Genomic DNA, 15067 nt, shown 5'->3' with positions numbered 1-15067 from the left:
AAAATTGTTGTTGCATTGGCCCAACGGATATGCAATCCAGGCTTAATGTTTAGTGGTGAACTGATTGCCATTTTACACGAGTAAATCTTTGTAAACAACATCATATTTCCAATTTGAGGGTTTTTTCAGACTCGTTGGAAGCAACCCGAGTAGTGAATGCCTCCATTGAGTGCCGTGGTCCAAAGTTCACTCTGATAATCCAAATTAAAAATCTTTGGTTGGAGTCCGACTTTTAGGGACTTCAAAACATGCACATATAAATAATGTTGCTCATAATCTAGCTAAATTTGATGCTTCTTGTTCGAATCTTGTAGTTTAGCTAGATTCAAGATTTTTTTTCTTGGTTGCAAGAAGTTGTTTTACGTAATCTAATGAGTAATGACATTTTATTGTGAACAGAAATTTTTTTATTATTAATATTATTTTTACTACCTATTATTATTATTATTATTATTAAAAAAAAAGGCGAAATGGTAGAACAAATTAATGGCTGAAATTAAACAAGGCACCCGACTCATGAAACTGCGGGCTCTTTCATAAGTGATCAGTTGACCAATTTCTGCTTCGAATTTGTATTCTCTCTCGTTATCTCCATCACAAATTCGCAGGTCTCTATCACTCCAAACTGCTTCTGTTTCCGCGTTTGAGAATTGTAATTTCCTTGATTTTACGTGTATAGTTTGATGCCTGACGAGTTACTGCTTTTTTCTTGTACTGGAATCTATCTTTGAGACTGAATTGATTTTTGGATCTGTGAGTTGGGCTGTTTTTGAATTGAACTGACGCGGTTGCTGGGTTTGTTGTTGGTCGCAATTTGAATAGTAACTCTTCATTTGTACTTCCGAAAAATGGGTTGGATCGAAGAGTTCGTATAAATTTCCTTCTTTGTGGTATTTTCTTTCGTTTCATTTCTGTTTCTAATACTGCAGTTGGATGCGAGAAGTGGGTTGAGGAATTTATTTTGGTTTTTGGGTCATGCCCGAAGGTGGTGCTATATTTGGTTTTGAGGTTTTTCATGTGTAAATTTCTCTGTCATTACCTTGCTTGAGGTAGACTTAAGTTCATTACTTGGTCGGGATTACTAACTACGTCGGGCCATTGATTATAGGGTATGATTATACTGAGTAAACTTGCCACCTTAGTTTTTCTTGCTAGTACATTGCTGATAATTTGACTGTTCGAAGTCCCTGTTCAGAATTAATGAGCACAAATCAGTAGAATCTAATATGCAATAAATTTATTTAATTTTAGTACATGGTGATGGTGTTGATGCCCATCCTCTGCGTCTGTACTGCTATGTGTCTATTAGTGTTGTAAATGTATTATTTTGTTAATGATAGTCGACCGGTAAAGGCTACCCTACGATGTGCCCTAGGTAAACCCTGGAAACCACATTAGCTAGGTCCGCTTGGGCACCCGAGGAAGTAGTAGGGAGAATTGAACTCCTAACCACTGGGTATTTGCTCACCTGCTTCAATAATTCGGACACCTTTCTTAGAGCTGTAAATGTGTAAACTTTTGTTCGCCTTATTTGTAAGTACGACATCTTTAAGTGAAAACAGTAAACGTGCAACCTTTTCTTTTGTGTCAAAGTTTTGTTCTAAAGCCCAACATTGGCAATGTGTTATACTCTGTGTATCAGTTTACATGTGTTTGTGAATCTGAGAGTACTTATCACTGTTTTGATTATGATTTGCTCAATTTAATAGAAAAATAAATTTTGATTTATATCTGCTTACCAATTTATGAATTTGATAGACGTGTCTTTTGTAAGTTTGTATGGAGGTATATACTTTTGTCACGTTTGCAGTTATTCTTAAGAGTTGATGCTCTTGATCTTTTAATTCTTCACAAACCACCAAAAGTGATCTCGACAGGCTGGCTTTTCACGATTGAAAATTATGACCCCATTAAAAGTTTACTGCGTAAAGAAAATACTTGTATAGTACTTCTGATTAACTCATTGTCTTTTATCAATGAGTACCCCACATCTTGCAATTAGTGGCCGTTCTTTTCAGTTCATTTTTAACTATATGCATGTTAAAAAAGTGGCAAGGAAAGGGAAGAAATTAAAAATTGGTCAAACTTGTGATTTCCATTTACTTTCTTTCCTTTTTTTATGTGCCACTGGATTGGAACCTGAAGTGCTTTTGCTTTAGTTTTTTGCTATAGTTATAGAGGACGATGGTATCTAGTTTTGGATAAGTGAGTTTACATGATGGATGATTGCAATTGGATCAGTATATTCTTTTATCTTCTTCGTTTTTGTTATTTTTGCTACTCTTTTCAAATCTTTTACATACTTATGTTGCACTATTATTTATTAATATATTTGGAATAAATTATAAAAACACAGATGATTTATCCTATTTGATATTTTTTATTTTGATTTTTGCCCTTATAATACTACTATTTCTATCATGTGTTCATATTTTTATCTAGATTGAACAGATGAAAATGTTCTGGTCATAGCTGACAGTAACTGCTGTTTGCCAAGTTGTTTCCAAGCAAGTCATACGATTTTGTCCGTTTATTTCTGTTGAGGTAGTTATTTATATCCCCTACTGTACATTGCATTTTATTGGGTGTCGAGGGTTTCAGGACTGATAGTCAGAATATTTACTTGATCTACTTTGTTCTTTTAATATTCAAATTCATGGATAGTAATCTAGTTGATATTTTTTCGTACAGCAATTGAATATTAGTACGTATGGAGAGATGTATGGTTTGTGATGCCTTTTTTTAAACCTAGAGAAGTCGTTTGAGTACCCTGCTATATTCTATCTTATACTTCACATTGTTTGTTTATCATCTCAAAATGCCTTTTAAAAAAAAATTATTATTGTCCATTTTCTTTCCGCAATTTCTGGATTTGACTTGAAGTTTTCTCTAGATTTTGTATCTTTTTCTGTATTGCCAAAATTTACATGCATCGGATTGTTGATTGGTGGCTTTTGTGATACTCTCCTTTTCAGAGTTTATGTAGGCACGAAAGAGCAGCTACAAAATCCGTATAAAAAGCTTCCGGACTTGCAAGTGGAGGAAAGTTGCCATTCGGTGACTGAAAATATATTCAGGACCTTTTTGGCATTTTCACAATGTCAGGGTTACTTAATGTATTCTTCCCTCTGATGCAGAACTTACAGTATGCTGGTTTTACATGATAAACTTGAATTAGTTGTGTTTATTTACTTTGTTCTTTTGAATTGAGTAACATTCTGTCATTACCACTATTTGAACTTTGAGAACATTTTACTCCGTCGATTAAGGTTAACCATGTGGTTATGATCATTTGCTGTAATAGATTATTTAAGATCAGCCATTTTATAGTTAATTGGCATTTTATCGCTATGCCATGAATCTCATTGAAGGTGTAGGGTTGTCAGACTCATGATTCGGTAGAAATCTCTATGAGTAAAAGGATCGAGCCTGATCTTGATATTGTTTTATCAGGATTTTTTTTCCAGAATCCTAGAGAGAACTATTAAACCACAAAAAAAAATCAATTTTGCTGGAATGTGTTTGAGAATATAACAGATCACCATGATCGCCTTCCGAATTTTCTGGTTATTTTCACGCATTGATGAGTAGGCAAGAATTAGTCATCTAACTCTAATTGTTTCTGCTAAGTTTTCTATTTGTGATATTAATTGGATCATTGACTGGTTCCTATAAGTCCCAGTATTTTCTTTTTTATATCTGGGATCATTCTTGCCTTTTGTCAGAGGTTTGACATATATTTAATTTAACTTTTAGCATTGACCTATTTAATTCAAATTTATTAGAATGCTTGTCGTTAATGTTTTACTCAGTTTCTGAGATATCTAGTTGCACTAACCTAGAATGGCTAAGTGGGGCTTGTTTGAGCTCTTACCTATATCGCACTCCGAACTCCTGAGTGGACTCTTCTTTGATTCTTGGTACTACTTAAGTTGTGCCTCTGTAACTGGTTTTAATGTTGCGATGTAATCAGGTTGATGTTTGATGCATGATTTTTTTAATGAGCGGAGAGGCAAAAAAGTTGGGAAACTGTTTTTATAATTCGTGATTGGATATGTGAACTAAAAAAGCTAATCGAAAAATGATGGAAGTTGGAGATGAAAATGCTCATCTTGAACCATTCAAACACTACTTACTTTTTTGGTGCTTGCCAGTAGTATGATTAAGCATAATTCTTATGCCTGACATTTACAATGTTAAACTAAGTGGCCCCTTAACTTTCTTGTTAAATGGTGCAGTGATGCACATACATGTGTTACTGTAGCTTTTTTAAATCTACCTTTTGTTCTGTTTGATGCTTTAAGCACTGCCACAGTCTAACTATTGTTGTTAGATATAACATGGGAAATTGACCTTTCATGTTTCCAAATACATTGAAGCTTTGTGCAATGTGAATTTATTAGTTCATCATGTTGCAGACTTTGAACGGATCAGCTTCGAATCTTCCTGATAGTCCAAGTTTCTCTTTTTCTTCTTCTTTCTCAGCTCAGGGCACTGTCTCCTCTGGTTTTCACCACATTGGTTAGTAGTTTATCAGAACGGCCATTTTTTTTATTCGGCTAGTTTTTGTACGAGCATAACTGCCTTCTTTTGAGGAAATCTTTATAACATTCATGGGAATTTCTATGTTTCAAACATGCCAGGCTCACTTGGGTTGAGGAATATGAATAACATTACTTCAGGTGGGGCACAACAAGCTACAGGAAACCTTTCGAGTGGGCGATTTGCATCAAATAATCTTCCAGTTGCGCTTTCCCAAGTGAGATTCTTCATCTTAATTGATGCATATGAGCTGCCTTTTATGTTAGAGCTGCAAGTGAATGGTCAAACAATATATTTTTATAAATTATAATGGTAAGGAATGCCATTTTCTTAGGCGTAAGAGTAACTCAAAGCTGGTGCCTCTCTAGTGCGGCTAGTGCCTATTGTGTAAGAGGAATAGAATTTTTTTTGTTCTGCCTATTTTAGCAATATTGAAGCACAACTTTGTTAGCAAAATCCCTCTCTTCTGCCTCAATTCCCTCTCTCACCCCCCATTTTCCCCCTCATTTCCCTCTCTTTTCCCCTCCTTTTTTGGGTAGGTTACTAGTAGCAGAAAGTCAGTTGTTTATAACATTTTAAACTCAAAGTTATCTCTTATTATCGTGGACAAAATTTTGATAATATGTTTATGTAATGAATCATCCAGTCATTACTGGTGTAAAATACCTGATGCATGTGTCTTTGATTTACAGATATCTCACAACAGTGTACATGGTCACTCGGGAATGTCTACTAGAGGTGGCATGAGTGTTGCTGGAAACCAAGGCTATAGTAGCACTAATGGAGGTAGCGGTTCTGTTCCTGAAATTCTACCATCCTCTGCTGCTACTGGTAATCGGATGGCTATACCTGGTTTTGGTGTGTCTCCTGTTCTCGGAAATGTAGGGCCACATATTACAAGCTCAGTGGGGAACATTGCTGGTGGGGGTAACATTGGCAGAACTATTAACACTGGTGGAGGACTATCTGTGCCTGGGTTTTCTTCTCGCTTAAATTTATCAGCCAATAGTAGTTCCGGAAATCTAAATGTGCATGGGCAATCTAGGCTGATGGGTGGTATGCTTCAACAAGGTGATTTATCAGTGATATTAGTTTTCTGCTGCTAACCAGCGGTTATAGACACTGCAATGCTACATTTGAAATGCTTTTCTTGGTTGTGTTGTGATTTCTAGTTCATCTTTCCAGCATCTATTATTAGTGTATAGAGAGCTGTGGCTTTTCTAAAACAATATTTGAAAAATAATGTGAATCCTTTTTACCTTATTTTGTGTTAAATACTCCATAAGATAATTGCTTTAATCACCCAGAAGACAGGTACAAGTTTTTTTTATCATGTTAGTTGCTAACTAGAGTATTAGTAAACTTTAATGGAAGATGTTTGAGTTACACTCAAAGAGGTAAGTTCTGGCAGTCTTAGGCATCTTACGTCTTTGTCTTTTCATGGACAAGAATATGGAAATATTAATGCATTAAATTGATTTCTACGTGGATATAAATAGGTAAATTTGCAGTCTGAAATAACTGAAAGGATCGATATGCATGTTCCATTAAAATTAATTTACTTGGATTTAAAAAGGAAAATTTACAATCTGAAATGATTAAAAGATCAATTTGCATGTTAATTAATAATTAATTTGCTATCAATATCAATTTGGTATTAGCCTGAATTTTTTCTTCAGCTACTATTGTCATTTAAACCACAGAATATGACTTACATTTTGTCAGTGTTCAAAAGTCGGCCTAGGCGCTAGGCGCCGGTCGACCGCACCGTAAACGTGCTAGTCGGCCAGCCTAGGCGTCCTTAGGCTGGCTCTAGGCGGAAAGGAATATTTTTTTGGGCTTTTAAATTGTAAGCCCAATAAAAAAACTAACGAAAAATTTTATTCACCCGTCCAAGAAAATCCTTTCAACGCTCTTTCCAAAGAGAAGAGAAGAAAACTATGGAGAATAATAAGTAGAGAAAATTATGGAGAAGATGTAGAGTAAATTTGTTGTATTTTATTGGTTTTGTAATTTTGAACTCATTTTAAATTTGATGTTATTGTGTTGGAGTTATAATATGTGATTTATTATGTTATGCTGTGGAATCCGCCTAGTTACGCCTAGTCTCGCCTAGGCGGCCTAGGGGCTAGGCGCTGGTCTGGCGCCCGACTAGCGCCTAATGAATTTTAGGATCTTGCATTTTGTTGAAATATTGCGTGTAAATATATCTAATACAAATTAAAATAATTACGAGTACTTGTTTTTTTATGCATTGACATCTTAGTATTTAGTATTTTACGAATATTTGCGTTTGAGCCTTTTCTTTTTACGATTTGTCTAAGTTCTTAAGCTGTAAAATTAAACCTAAACGAATTTATTTGAGACTAAGATTAAGGATACTAAATTTACTAGTGAGACTGAAGTTGCTTATGGTGGTAGTGGTTTCTTTTTTCAGCTTCCCCACAGGTGTTATCCATGTTGAGCAATTCCTATCCTACTGCTGGTGGCTCCTTAAATCAAAATCATGTTCAGTCCGTGAATAACCTTAGTAGTATGGGTATGTTAAATGATGTGAATTCCAATGACGGTGCCCCTTTCGATATTAATGATTTCCCTCAGCTTTCTAGTCGTCCTAGTTCTTCTGGAGGTCCTCAAGGACCGCTAGGTAATTGTTAGACTTATTTCTTCATAAAGCTTCCGTTTATTCTTTCCTATTTCTTCTGCAAGATGCAAGATAACATTATATTTCACAGGGTCATTAAGGAAACAAGGTCTTAATCCTATAGTTCAACAAAATCAAGAATTCAGCATCGAGAGCGAAGATTTTCCAGCCTTGCCTGGATTTAAAGGTGCTTATATTGTGCCCTACATTATGGTCTCATGTGTTTTGCTTGATTGTTCTATCTTCTTATTTTTTTAGTTATCTGGTTCTCTAGTACACATAATGTAGCAAAAGTCAATGTAGTACTTATAGAACAAGGATTTGAGATAGATCTTATTTTGATATGGATGGAGGGCATTAAAAGATTTTCTAGATATGATTTACTTTCGTGATAAATATGGTTTTAGAATGATGGTTGATTCTCCTTAATATGGACTCAGTTATTCTACAGTTGTCTTAATCCTTGTTCTATTCTGAAAAGAGGAAAACACCATCTACAAACTTCCGGGAATGTACCATCAGTCTTTTGACGTATGGATTACTTCACATTAGTAACAAAACTCTTAATTGTGTAATATGTTGGGGTGGAATAATCCACACTGGTAAATGCATTTAAATTTAACGTATGCCTTTTTAATATCGATCAATTTGTGGTTGCTATTTTTTGAAAGGTCTAATTGAACAAGTATCTCATACAGCTGCAAGTTTAGGGATTAATATGATACCATTTATAATTAAGGGCTAATGTAATTATCCTCCAAGTTTCGAGGATGGTTGGAGAGGTTTTCATGTCCCAAAATTGAGGCCATCCTATCAAATATAGGCCTCTGTAAGCGTGACTTATTATTCCTATGTTATTCATGGTTTTTGAAGGAGTATATCCTAGAGAAATATTGATGAAAGAGGTATGTGTTCAAATTAGAATACATGAGCTCTTATGTCAAGGCTACCCGCACTTGGGTTTGCATTCTCTGCTTGCCATCTTGGTACGTGACTTTGTAGACAACGGAAGAGTATACTGAAAATTGAGACTTTGTTGGGCCTTAACATTCATAATCGAGTTGTGGTTGCAATTGTGCGTGCTGGTAGCTTTTAACTAATATTGTAAATCATTGATGACTATGGAATTTTCAGTTTTTTCTATTCTTTGCTGGGTATATTGTTTTCAGAAATATCATGCTATCTGAAGTTAACCCCCTTAAGTTTGGTCATCCTGAACTATTTTTCATAGATGACCACACGTCAGTATGTCACACAATCAATCTTAGTGGATGCCCACATATTCTCTTTTAGATTAGGAAACTTGGTAGGTTTAGTACAATTGAGTTTAGTCTGGTTTAGTCTTATACGTAAATTCATTTAGACATTTTTCAGTGAATACTTTTTACATATGATGTTCTGAATGTTTTGACTGTCAGCCATCAGACTTTTCTTATCTTGTCCTATAGTGCCTTTGCATTGCATTGACGGTCTTTCACACAGGTGGAAATGGTGATTATTCTATGAATTTACAACAGAAGGATCAACTTCATGATAGTTCTGTTTCTATGATGCAGCCACAACATTTTTCTGTAAGAGATTCAGTATATTGAGAATTGAGGGGCCTTTAGTAGTTGAAATTTGTATTTTCTTAGTTTTGTCGAACAATGCAGATGGGGCGTTCTGCTGGTTACAATCTGGGAGCAATATATTCACCTCTTCGGCAGCAGCAACAACATGCTCAATCGGCAACTGGCACCCGCTTGACAAATATTAACAATCAAGATCTACTTCATTTACATGGTTCAGAGATGTTTTCATCTCCCCATCCAACCTTCCATTCACAGGTGTGATGAATGAGACTAAATAATTCTTATTTTTCCACAATTATTATTGCTTTTCTAAGTCGAATGTGTCTACCGCAGAAATAATCTGCCACTATTATTATTTCTTTTCTCGTGCACTATATTTTTGTGTTGTTTTCTCACATCTTGATTTTCTCTCTAACAGTTTTTTTTTAAATGCACGAGAATGACAGTTCCTGTTTCCTGCTTCCATTTTCTTTCTTTTTTTCTTCGGTTACAATTCAGAGCGGTGGACACCCTGGCATGGGATTGCGGCCTTTGAATTCTCCAAGTTCAGTATCTGGCACAGGGTCATATGACCAGCTTTTGCAGCAATATCAGCAGCATCATAATCCATCTCATTTTTTCCTTCAGCAAATGTCTCCTGTTGGCCAATCATACAGGGATCAAGGAAATAAATCCATGCAAGCCCCACAGGCCGCTTATGATCCATTTTCTTTGCTTGGTTTGTTAAAGGTGATAAGAATGAGTGATCCTGATTTGACGACTCTTGCACTTGGAATGGACCTAACTACCCTTGGACTGAACTTGAATTCTGCGGAAAATCTCCACAAGACATTTGGTTCCCCATGGTCAGATGAGCCATCCAAGGGAGATCCTGAATTCGCTGTGCCACAGTGTTATTATGCTAAGCAACCGCCACCTCTAAGTGTGAGCTTTTTATATATCCTGGTTCTAGATATCTAGTTTTAACCCCCTTCATTTTACTGACACGTGCATGATTGACTGCAGCAAGCATACTTCTCGAAGTACCAATTAGACACTTTGTTTTATATTTTTTATAGGTAAATCTGTAGATTAACCTCCCTAACTATTTTCTTCACACAGCGATCGAGAAAATGACGTGTTCTTATTCGTTTATGCAGTATGCCTAAGGATGAAGCCCAATTGTATTCAGCAAATGAATTGTACGTTATCCTCACAATGAATGTGTTTCACATCTGGCCTGCTTGTTTTATTATAATTATTTTGTTTTATTCGCCTTTTCTTTTATCTAAGAAATCCTCGTTAGTGCCACAGCTTTCGTGGTTGATTATGATTATACTGTATAGACCAACAATTCACTGTGCTAATTTAACTCGTATATTTTTCAGGTATAACAGAGGTTGGTTCTATCACAAGGAGCAGCGATTTTGGTTCAAAAGGGTTACTAACATGGAGCCTCTTATCAAGACAAATTCTTACGAGAGAAGTTCTTTTATTTGCTTCGATCCAAACACATGGGAGACAATCCGCAAGGTTTGTAATCTCTATTACCTGTTTCAGAGCAGAAATGACATCATCATTTACTTAATCAGTCACAGAGTTTAAGGTCTTCGAATGGACACTTCAAATGCAGGATAATTTTGTTCTCCATTATGAGATGCTGGAAAAAAGACCAGCTCTGCCGCAACATTGACGAGTAGTGTTTACCTCTTAAAAATCTTCAGGTTTTGCCATTTTGCACATGTGTTTATTGTATAGACGAGCTTGCTTTTAGTTTTATTTTTATTCTCTTTTTTTTGTCCATTTGAAGTCAGCAATGTAGCCAAGTTCAATTTGTCTCAGAGTATTCTCATTTTCTCATGCATACAATCGAATAAATTGGTTTAATCCGTGCAAATGGGTTACCTCTATGATGGAAAGAAGTTACCCAGCATGTCATTATTAAGTTGAGTTCAGAATTGCTATGTTTGTTTTTATCATGTAATAGAATTGTACTAGTATTGTGATGCTCTCATCCCATCAAAAAGAAAGCTCGAAAAACAGTCTTTAGCCATGTGCCTGTGGTATGATTATGTGTACCTATTTTGTGAGTCTTGAGCCAATCGCCCAATCCTCGTGTCTAATGGGTTTGAAAAAGTGACAATTAATATCCGAGCTGGTTAATACGGTATTTTGCTATGGATTGTTTGGTAGGATCTATAGTGAGAAGAGCACTAAGCAATATCAGCCTAAAAATCTCGTGGGATGTGTCATATGACTGGTTTGGAGCTTTGGATTGTTCTCAGAATATAGGATGATATCATGATCGTGATGCTCATTCTCTACATCAAACACGGGTTGGAAGTGTAACCAGTTGTAAGCATGGGCTAAGAACTCCACAAATTTGAGTTGATAAAATTAACTTTTCCATGTCATAATAGTTAAATTTCAGACCAGAGTCGATTATTTTGGGGTTGCAAACTCCATTTAATTAGAAGGCCTGAGCTTGACCGAGCCTAGCGAGTCCAAAAGTTGGAATATTTTCATACCACCCCTCAAGTTTATAAATGGATAATAATGACATTCATATATGATACCACCAGTAAAAGTTCTTCATGCTGATCATTTTCAAGGCGGTAAATGCAAGATTCTGATCAGTTGCCAACCATTCGTATGCGCAAACAGACTTGCACACACAGAGAGAGAAAAACACATTTTTGGTTGTCTCAGAACTTTTTAAATTGCATACATTTTCTTGAACTCGCTATTCACAACATCTGAATCTGATAACACTGCTATAGACCAAGATTTTGTCCTACTAGCCTGAGAATTTTTCCTTATGTTTCTCATGTTTTTCGACTCGATACGATGCATAACAACCCAATAACACATTAAACTTAATGTTGTGGCTAAGATTGTTGTTCCTATTACTGTCACCCCAATGGCCAGCCATCTCTCCTTCCCTACCACCACAAAACACAGAGCCAGATATGCGACGGAGATCATCACACAAGCCAGCCACATCAACTTGTTTATAATAGCCATCATTTTCTTCTTGGCTTTGCTCTCAATCACAACAACAGAAGTTTGCACCACCACAACAGCCAAGGATATGAATAGTGCAAATGAGTCGAACACGAAAAATATCAAAAACGGGACTTGTGGTGCTATATTTGCTTCTCCCAAAGATAGCCCAGGTGGGATATCTTCTGGATCATCAACATACTGGCCAGGAACTGTAAAAATAGCAGCAAATGCGACGGTGGCTATTAGCACTGCCACGACTGTGGTTGAGTTGATGGCATTGTTTAGGCCCTCGGTATGCATTTTGTTGAGACGTTTAGCGATGCCTTGGACTCGTTTTCTTGTCTGGCGTGTGTGTTCTAACTGGTAATGGACTTCGTGTTTTATGTCACTCACGGTTTGTTTCAACTCTCGTGCTGGATTCATCGACTGAGGTTTTAGGGATTTTGCGCTTACAACACCATGTCCTTCTAAAATGGACGTGATGTCGGAGTGTCCGAATTTTTCAGCAGTATCAATGGCCGTTTCGCCAGATCTGTTGACTAGTCTTGTGTTGGTTTCCTTCAGGGATAGAAGCTGCTTCACAATCTGCAGAGTAAAACAAAGAGGAAGGTGAATTTTGTTACTCTCGAATTCTTTGGTGAGTCTCTCTCTTTAGTCTTCTGTTATAGCTATTGTTTTATTTATTCTAATAAGACTTGTGGTGAAGTTTACTATTCTTAAAACTGAAATTTGGAAAAATAATAATAATAATAATGAAACGGGAATGGAAAATGATCGCAGTCCTCGTGTAAATTTGAAAATCTAACAGAATCTCATACTCAAATAAATTTGGAGTCATGGCAATTCATTGAGTTTTCTTGGTGTAAAGGTCACTAGTTCACAAAAAAGTCATGATAAGATCGAACGTCTCTATATTTTTAGCAGATTCCCGACTCGTCCCGACTTGGCGAAGGCGAATCTCGAATAGGAATAGATAAGTAAAAGCAAGAAATGACCTGAGCCCTGCCCTTCCTGGTAGCAATATGCAAGGCAGTGTTCCCCTTATTATCAACCATATTAACAACCAAGGGATCCACTTTGATGAATTCTTCAACCACTTTAAGATTCTGGCCTTTTACAGCCATGTGCAGTGCAGTCTGCCCCTTTTTATCAGTTCTTGTCATAATCCCGGGATCACTGTTCAAAATGGCTCTCAAAACCTCTGAATGTCCATTTCTTGCAGCTGAATGTAACGCAGTTTTCCCGTTACTTCGAGCTATATTTGCTAGGCTATGCTCCGTCTCCAACAGATAGTTCACGATGTCCACGTGGCCTTGCGTCGCGGCCGTGTGCAGAGCCGTCGTGTTCGCTAAATCGACTGTCATGGAAAGCTCTGGATGAGCCTCCATCAACACCTTCACCACTTCTGATGAACATGGAAAAAAACAAGAAAATACCAACATAAAGAATTAGGGGGTTCTTTAATTTTGACCCGAAAAATCACATTTCTTTAAACTGAAAACGCAAGAAAGAAGAGCCATTCCATCTTTTTTCACACAATATTAATATTTCTATGAAAAAAAAAATCTTTATTTGAACATGAAATATTTTTACCCAAATCACCCTGTTTGGCAGCAATATGAAGAGCATCAAAACCATTCCTTGCTTTGATCTCAGCAGCCATTAAATCATGATACTTGATCATCTCCCTCACTAACTCCGCATATCCACATTCTGCAGCTATATACAACGCAGTCTCCCCCGCGGAATTTTGTTTTGACAACAATTTCATCATTTCTTCGCCTTCACCACAGCTGTTGATGATCTCTTGCACCGCGATTATGTCATCTGATCTTGCTGCACAATGCAACGCGGTGTCATCGCGTTTTCCTGTCAATTGTTTGATGATCATCTTTTTATGGGGCGCGGGTGACAAGAGTTGCTCTCCAGTTTCATCATCCTCCATTCTAGCTATTGAATATTGAAACTATTTTGAAATCCAACCTCATGCCAAATGCATGTGGGGAAAAACAAAACGAAAAAGAAAATAAAATTTCTTCTCTCCAATGCCTCTTAGATATATACACAAATAAAATACAATAATCACGTTCTGTTTTTGAATTGAATTCAATCTTTGAAGCTTCCATTCTTGTCTATGAATGCCATTGATAACTTTTCTCCAAGCTCCAAAAAAGGAACGTGATAATCAAAATTCTGCACCCTTTCTTAATTCTAAATACCACAAAAAGATGTCACGTTTTACATATATATATATATATAATGCGAATCAAATTAAGAATAAAGATTCTTGAAAGTTGAAACCCTCTTTAGTTAAAATTCTACACGATGACGATATATATTGTTTGTTGCCGTAGCAAAGATCAAACGCACTCTTAAATCGAAGGCCGAGATGTCTTCCTTAATACTGAAGAAAGACGCAGTACCTTTTGTCCCATCCCCATATAAATAATTTTTTATTTATAGTAAAATTAAAAAACAGACCATGCATTTCAACTTCAATTTCAAGAATATATATATATATATATATATATATATATATATATATATATATATAAACACATGAATGAATTATAGTTTTCAAGTTCACTGGTTTTAATACATGAAGAGAGAAAATCATGAATTTTACGACGTTTTCTTGATCACAGGGAATCAATGAAAGATTAGAGGAGGAGAAAGAAGCAACAAATGCTAGATTTTAAAAATGTGCGAGTGATTGAGGTTTCTAGTTCGAAATTATAGTTTATTTGGTGTTTTGCATGTGCTGAAATTATTTTAAAGATATCACAAAAATCATATGAGACAGATCTTTGAATTAATTTACTAAAAAATATATCATGTTCGTTCAACACATGAAAAATATATTATTTTTTATACGAAATGTATTACTTTTCATTATGAAATATGGGTAAGGTTCAGGGACAAATCTAGAAATTAGAGTTAGGAGGACTTGAACTTAAAATGTAATAAATTATATATTATCATCAAAAAATATAATAAAATTTTTTATAATATATTTTGAAATTGATCAAAAAATTTCATGAATTTAGAGTATATATATATATATATATATATATATATATATATACAAAAAAAAAGGTGTTATAGCCCAGCACAACCCATATATAGATTACTCCATGGTCGGGTCTATGAAACTGTGGCACAAGAAAGACGATGGAAATATATAAATGGTTAATATAGATAGATGAATGACACGGATCGGAGCAAATAGACGTAAAATGGAGCGCCATCAAATGCACATGCATGCAACTAGAAAAAGAAAAAATAAACTTTACGATAGGAAAGCTATTATAAATACTCAGTTAAT

General features: G+C 35.8%; 2 protein-coding genes and 1 non-coding gene across 11 annotated transcripts; 1 reads left to right on the top strand and 2 right to left on the bottom strand.

Annotated features, from left to right (window-relative positions):
- Positions 1-473: 473 nt before the first annotated feature.
- Positions 474-10789, top strand: LOC140879588 (probable NOT transcription complex subunit VIP2). 9 transcript variants are annotated; one of them, XM_073283354.1, is made up of 15 exons: positions 475-608; positions 2443-2544; positions 2976-3116; positions 4419-4521; positions 4644-4759; positions 5235-5613; positions 6980-7189; positions 7278-7373; positions 8669-8757; positions 8839-9012; positions 9256-9681; positions 9763-9815; positions 9897-9938; positions 10125-10269; positions 10370-10789. In XM_073283354.1, exons 3-15 carry the CDS (start codon positions 3099-3101, stop codon positions 10427-10429), a joined length of 1911 nt encoding a protein of 636 aa, XP_073139455.1. In that variant the 5' UTR covers positions 475-608; positions 2443-2544; positions 2976-3098; the 3' UTR covers positions 10430-10789. The 9 variants fall into 9 exon arrangements, with proteins under 9 accessions (XP_073139460.1, XP_073139455.1, XP_073139457.1 ...); XM_073283356.1 differs by having other exon boundaries at positions 572-652; XM_073283357.1 differs by having other exon boundaries at positions 591-608; positions 2452-2544.
- Positions 4444-4521, bottom strand: LOC140885577 (small nucleolar RNA snoR35). The gene has a single exon (XR_012151021.1). It is a non-coding gene; the product is annotated as a small nucleolar RNA snoR35 (small nucleolar RNA).
- Positions 10790-11451: 662 nt separating the features above from the next.
- LOC140883943 (ankyrin repeat-containing protein At5g02620-like) lies at positions 11452-13932 on the bottom strand. The gene is made up of 3 exons (XM_073290567.1): positions 13336-13932; positions 12738-13147; positions 11452-12327 (listed from the first exon to the last, which is right to left on the bottom strand). The coding sequence occupies exons 1-3, from the start codon at positions 13685-13687 to the stop codon at positions 11452-11454; spliced, it is 1638 nt and encodes a 545-aa protein (XP_073146668.1). The 5' UTR covers positions 13688-13932.
- Between the last annotated feature and the right edge of the window lie 1135 nt (positions 13933-15067).

This window comes from Henckelia pumila, chromosome 2 (genome assembly GCF_033568475.1).
Source record: "Henckelia pumila isolate YLH828 chromosome 2, ASM3356847v2, whole genome shotgun sequence".
In the NCBI taxonomy this organism is placed as follows: Eukaryota; Viridiplantae; Streptophyta; class Magnoliopsida; order Lamiales; family Gesneriaceae; genus Henckelia; species Henckelia pumila.
This window is presented reverse-complemented; position numbering and strand designations above follow the sequence as displayed.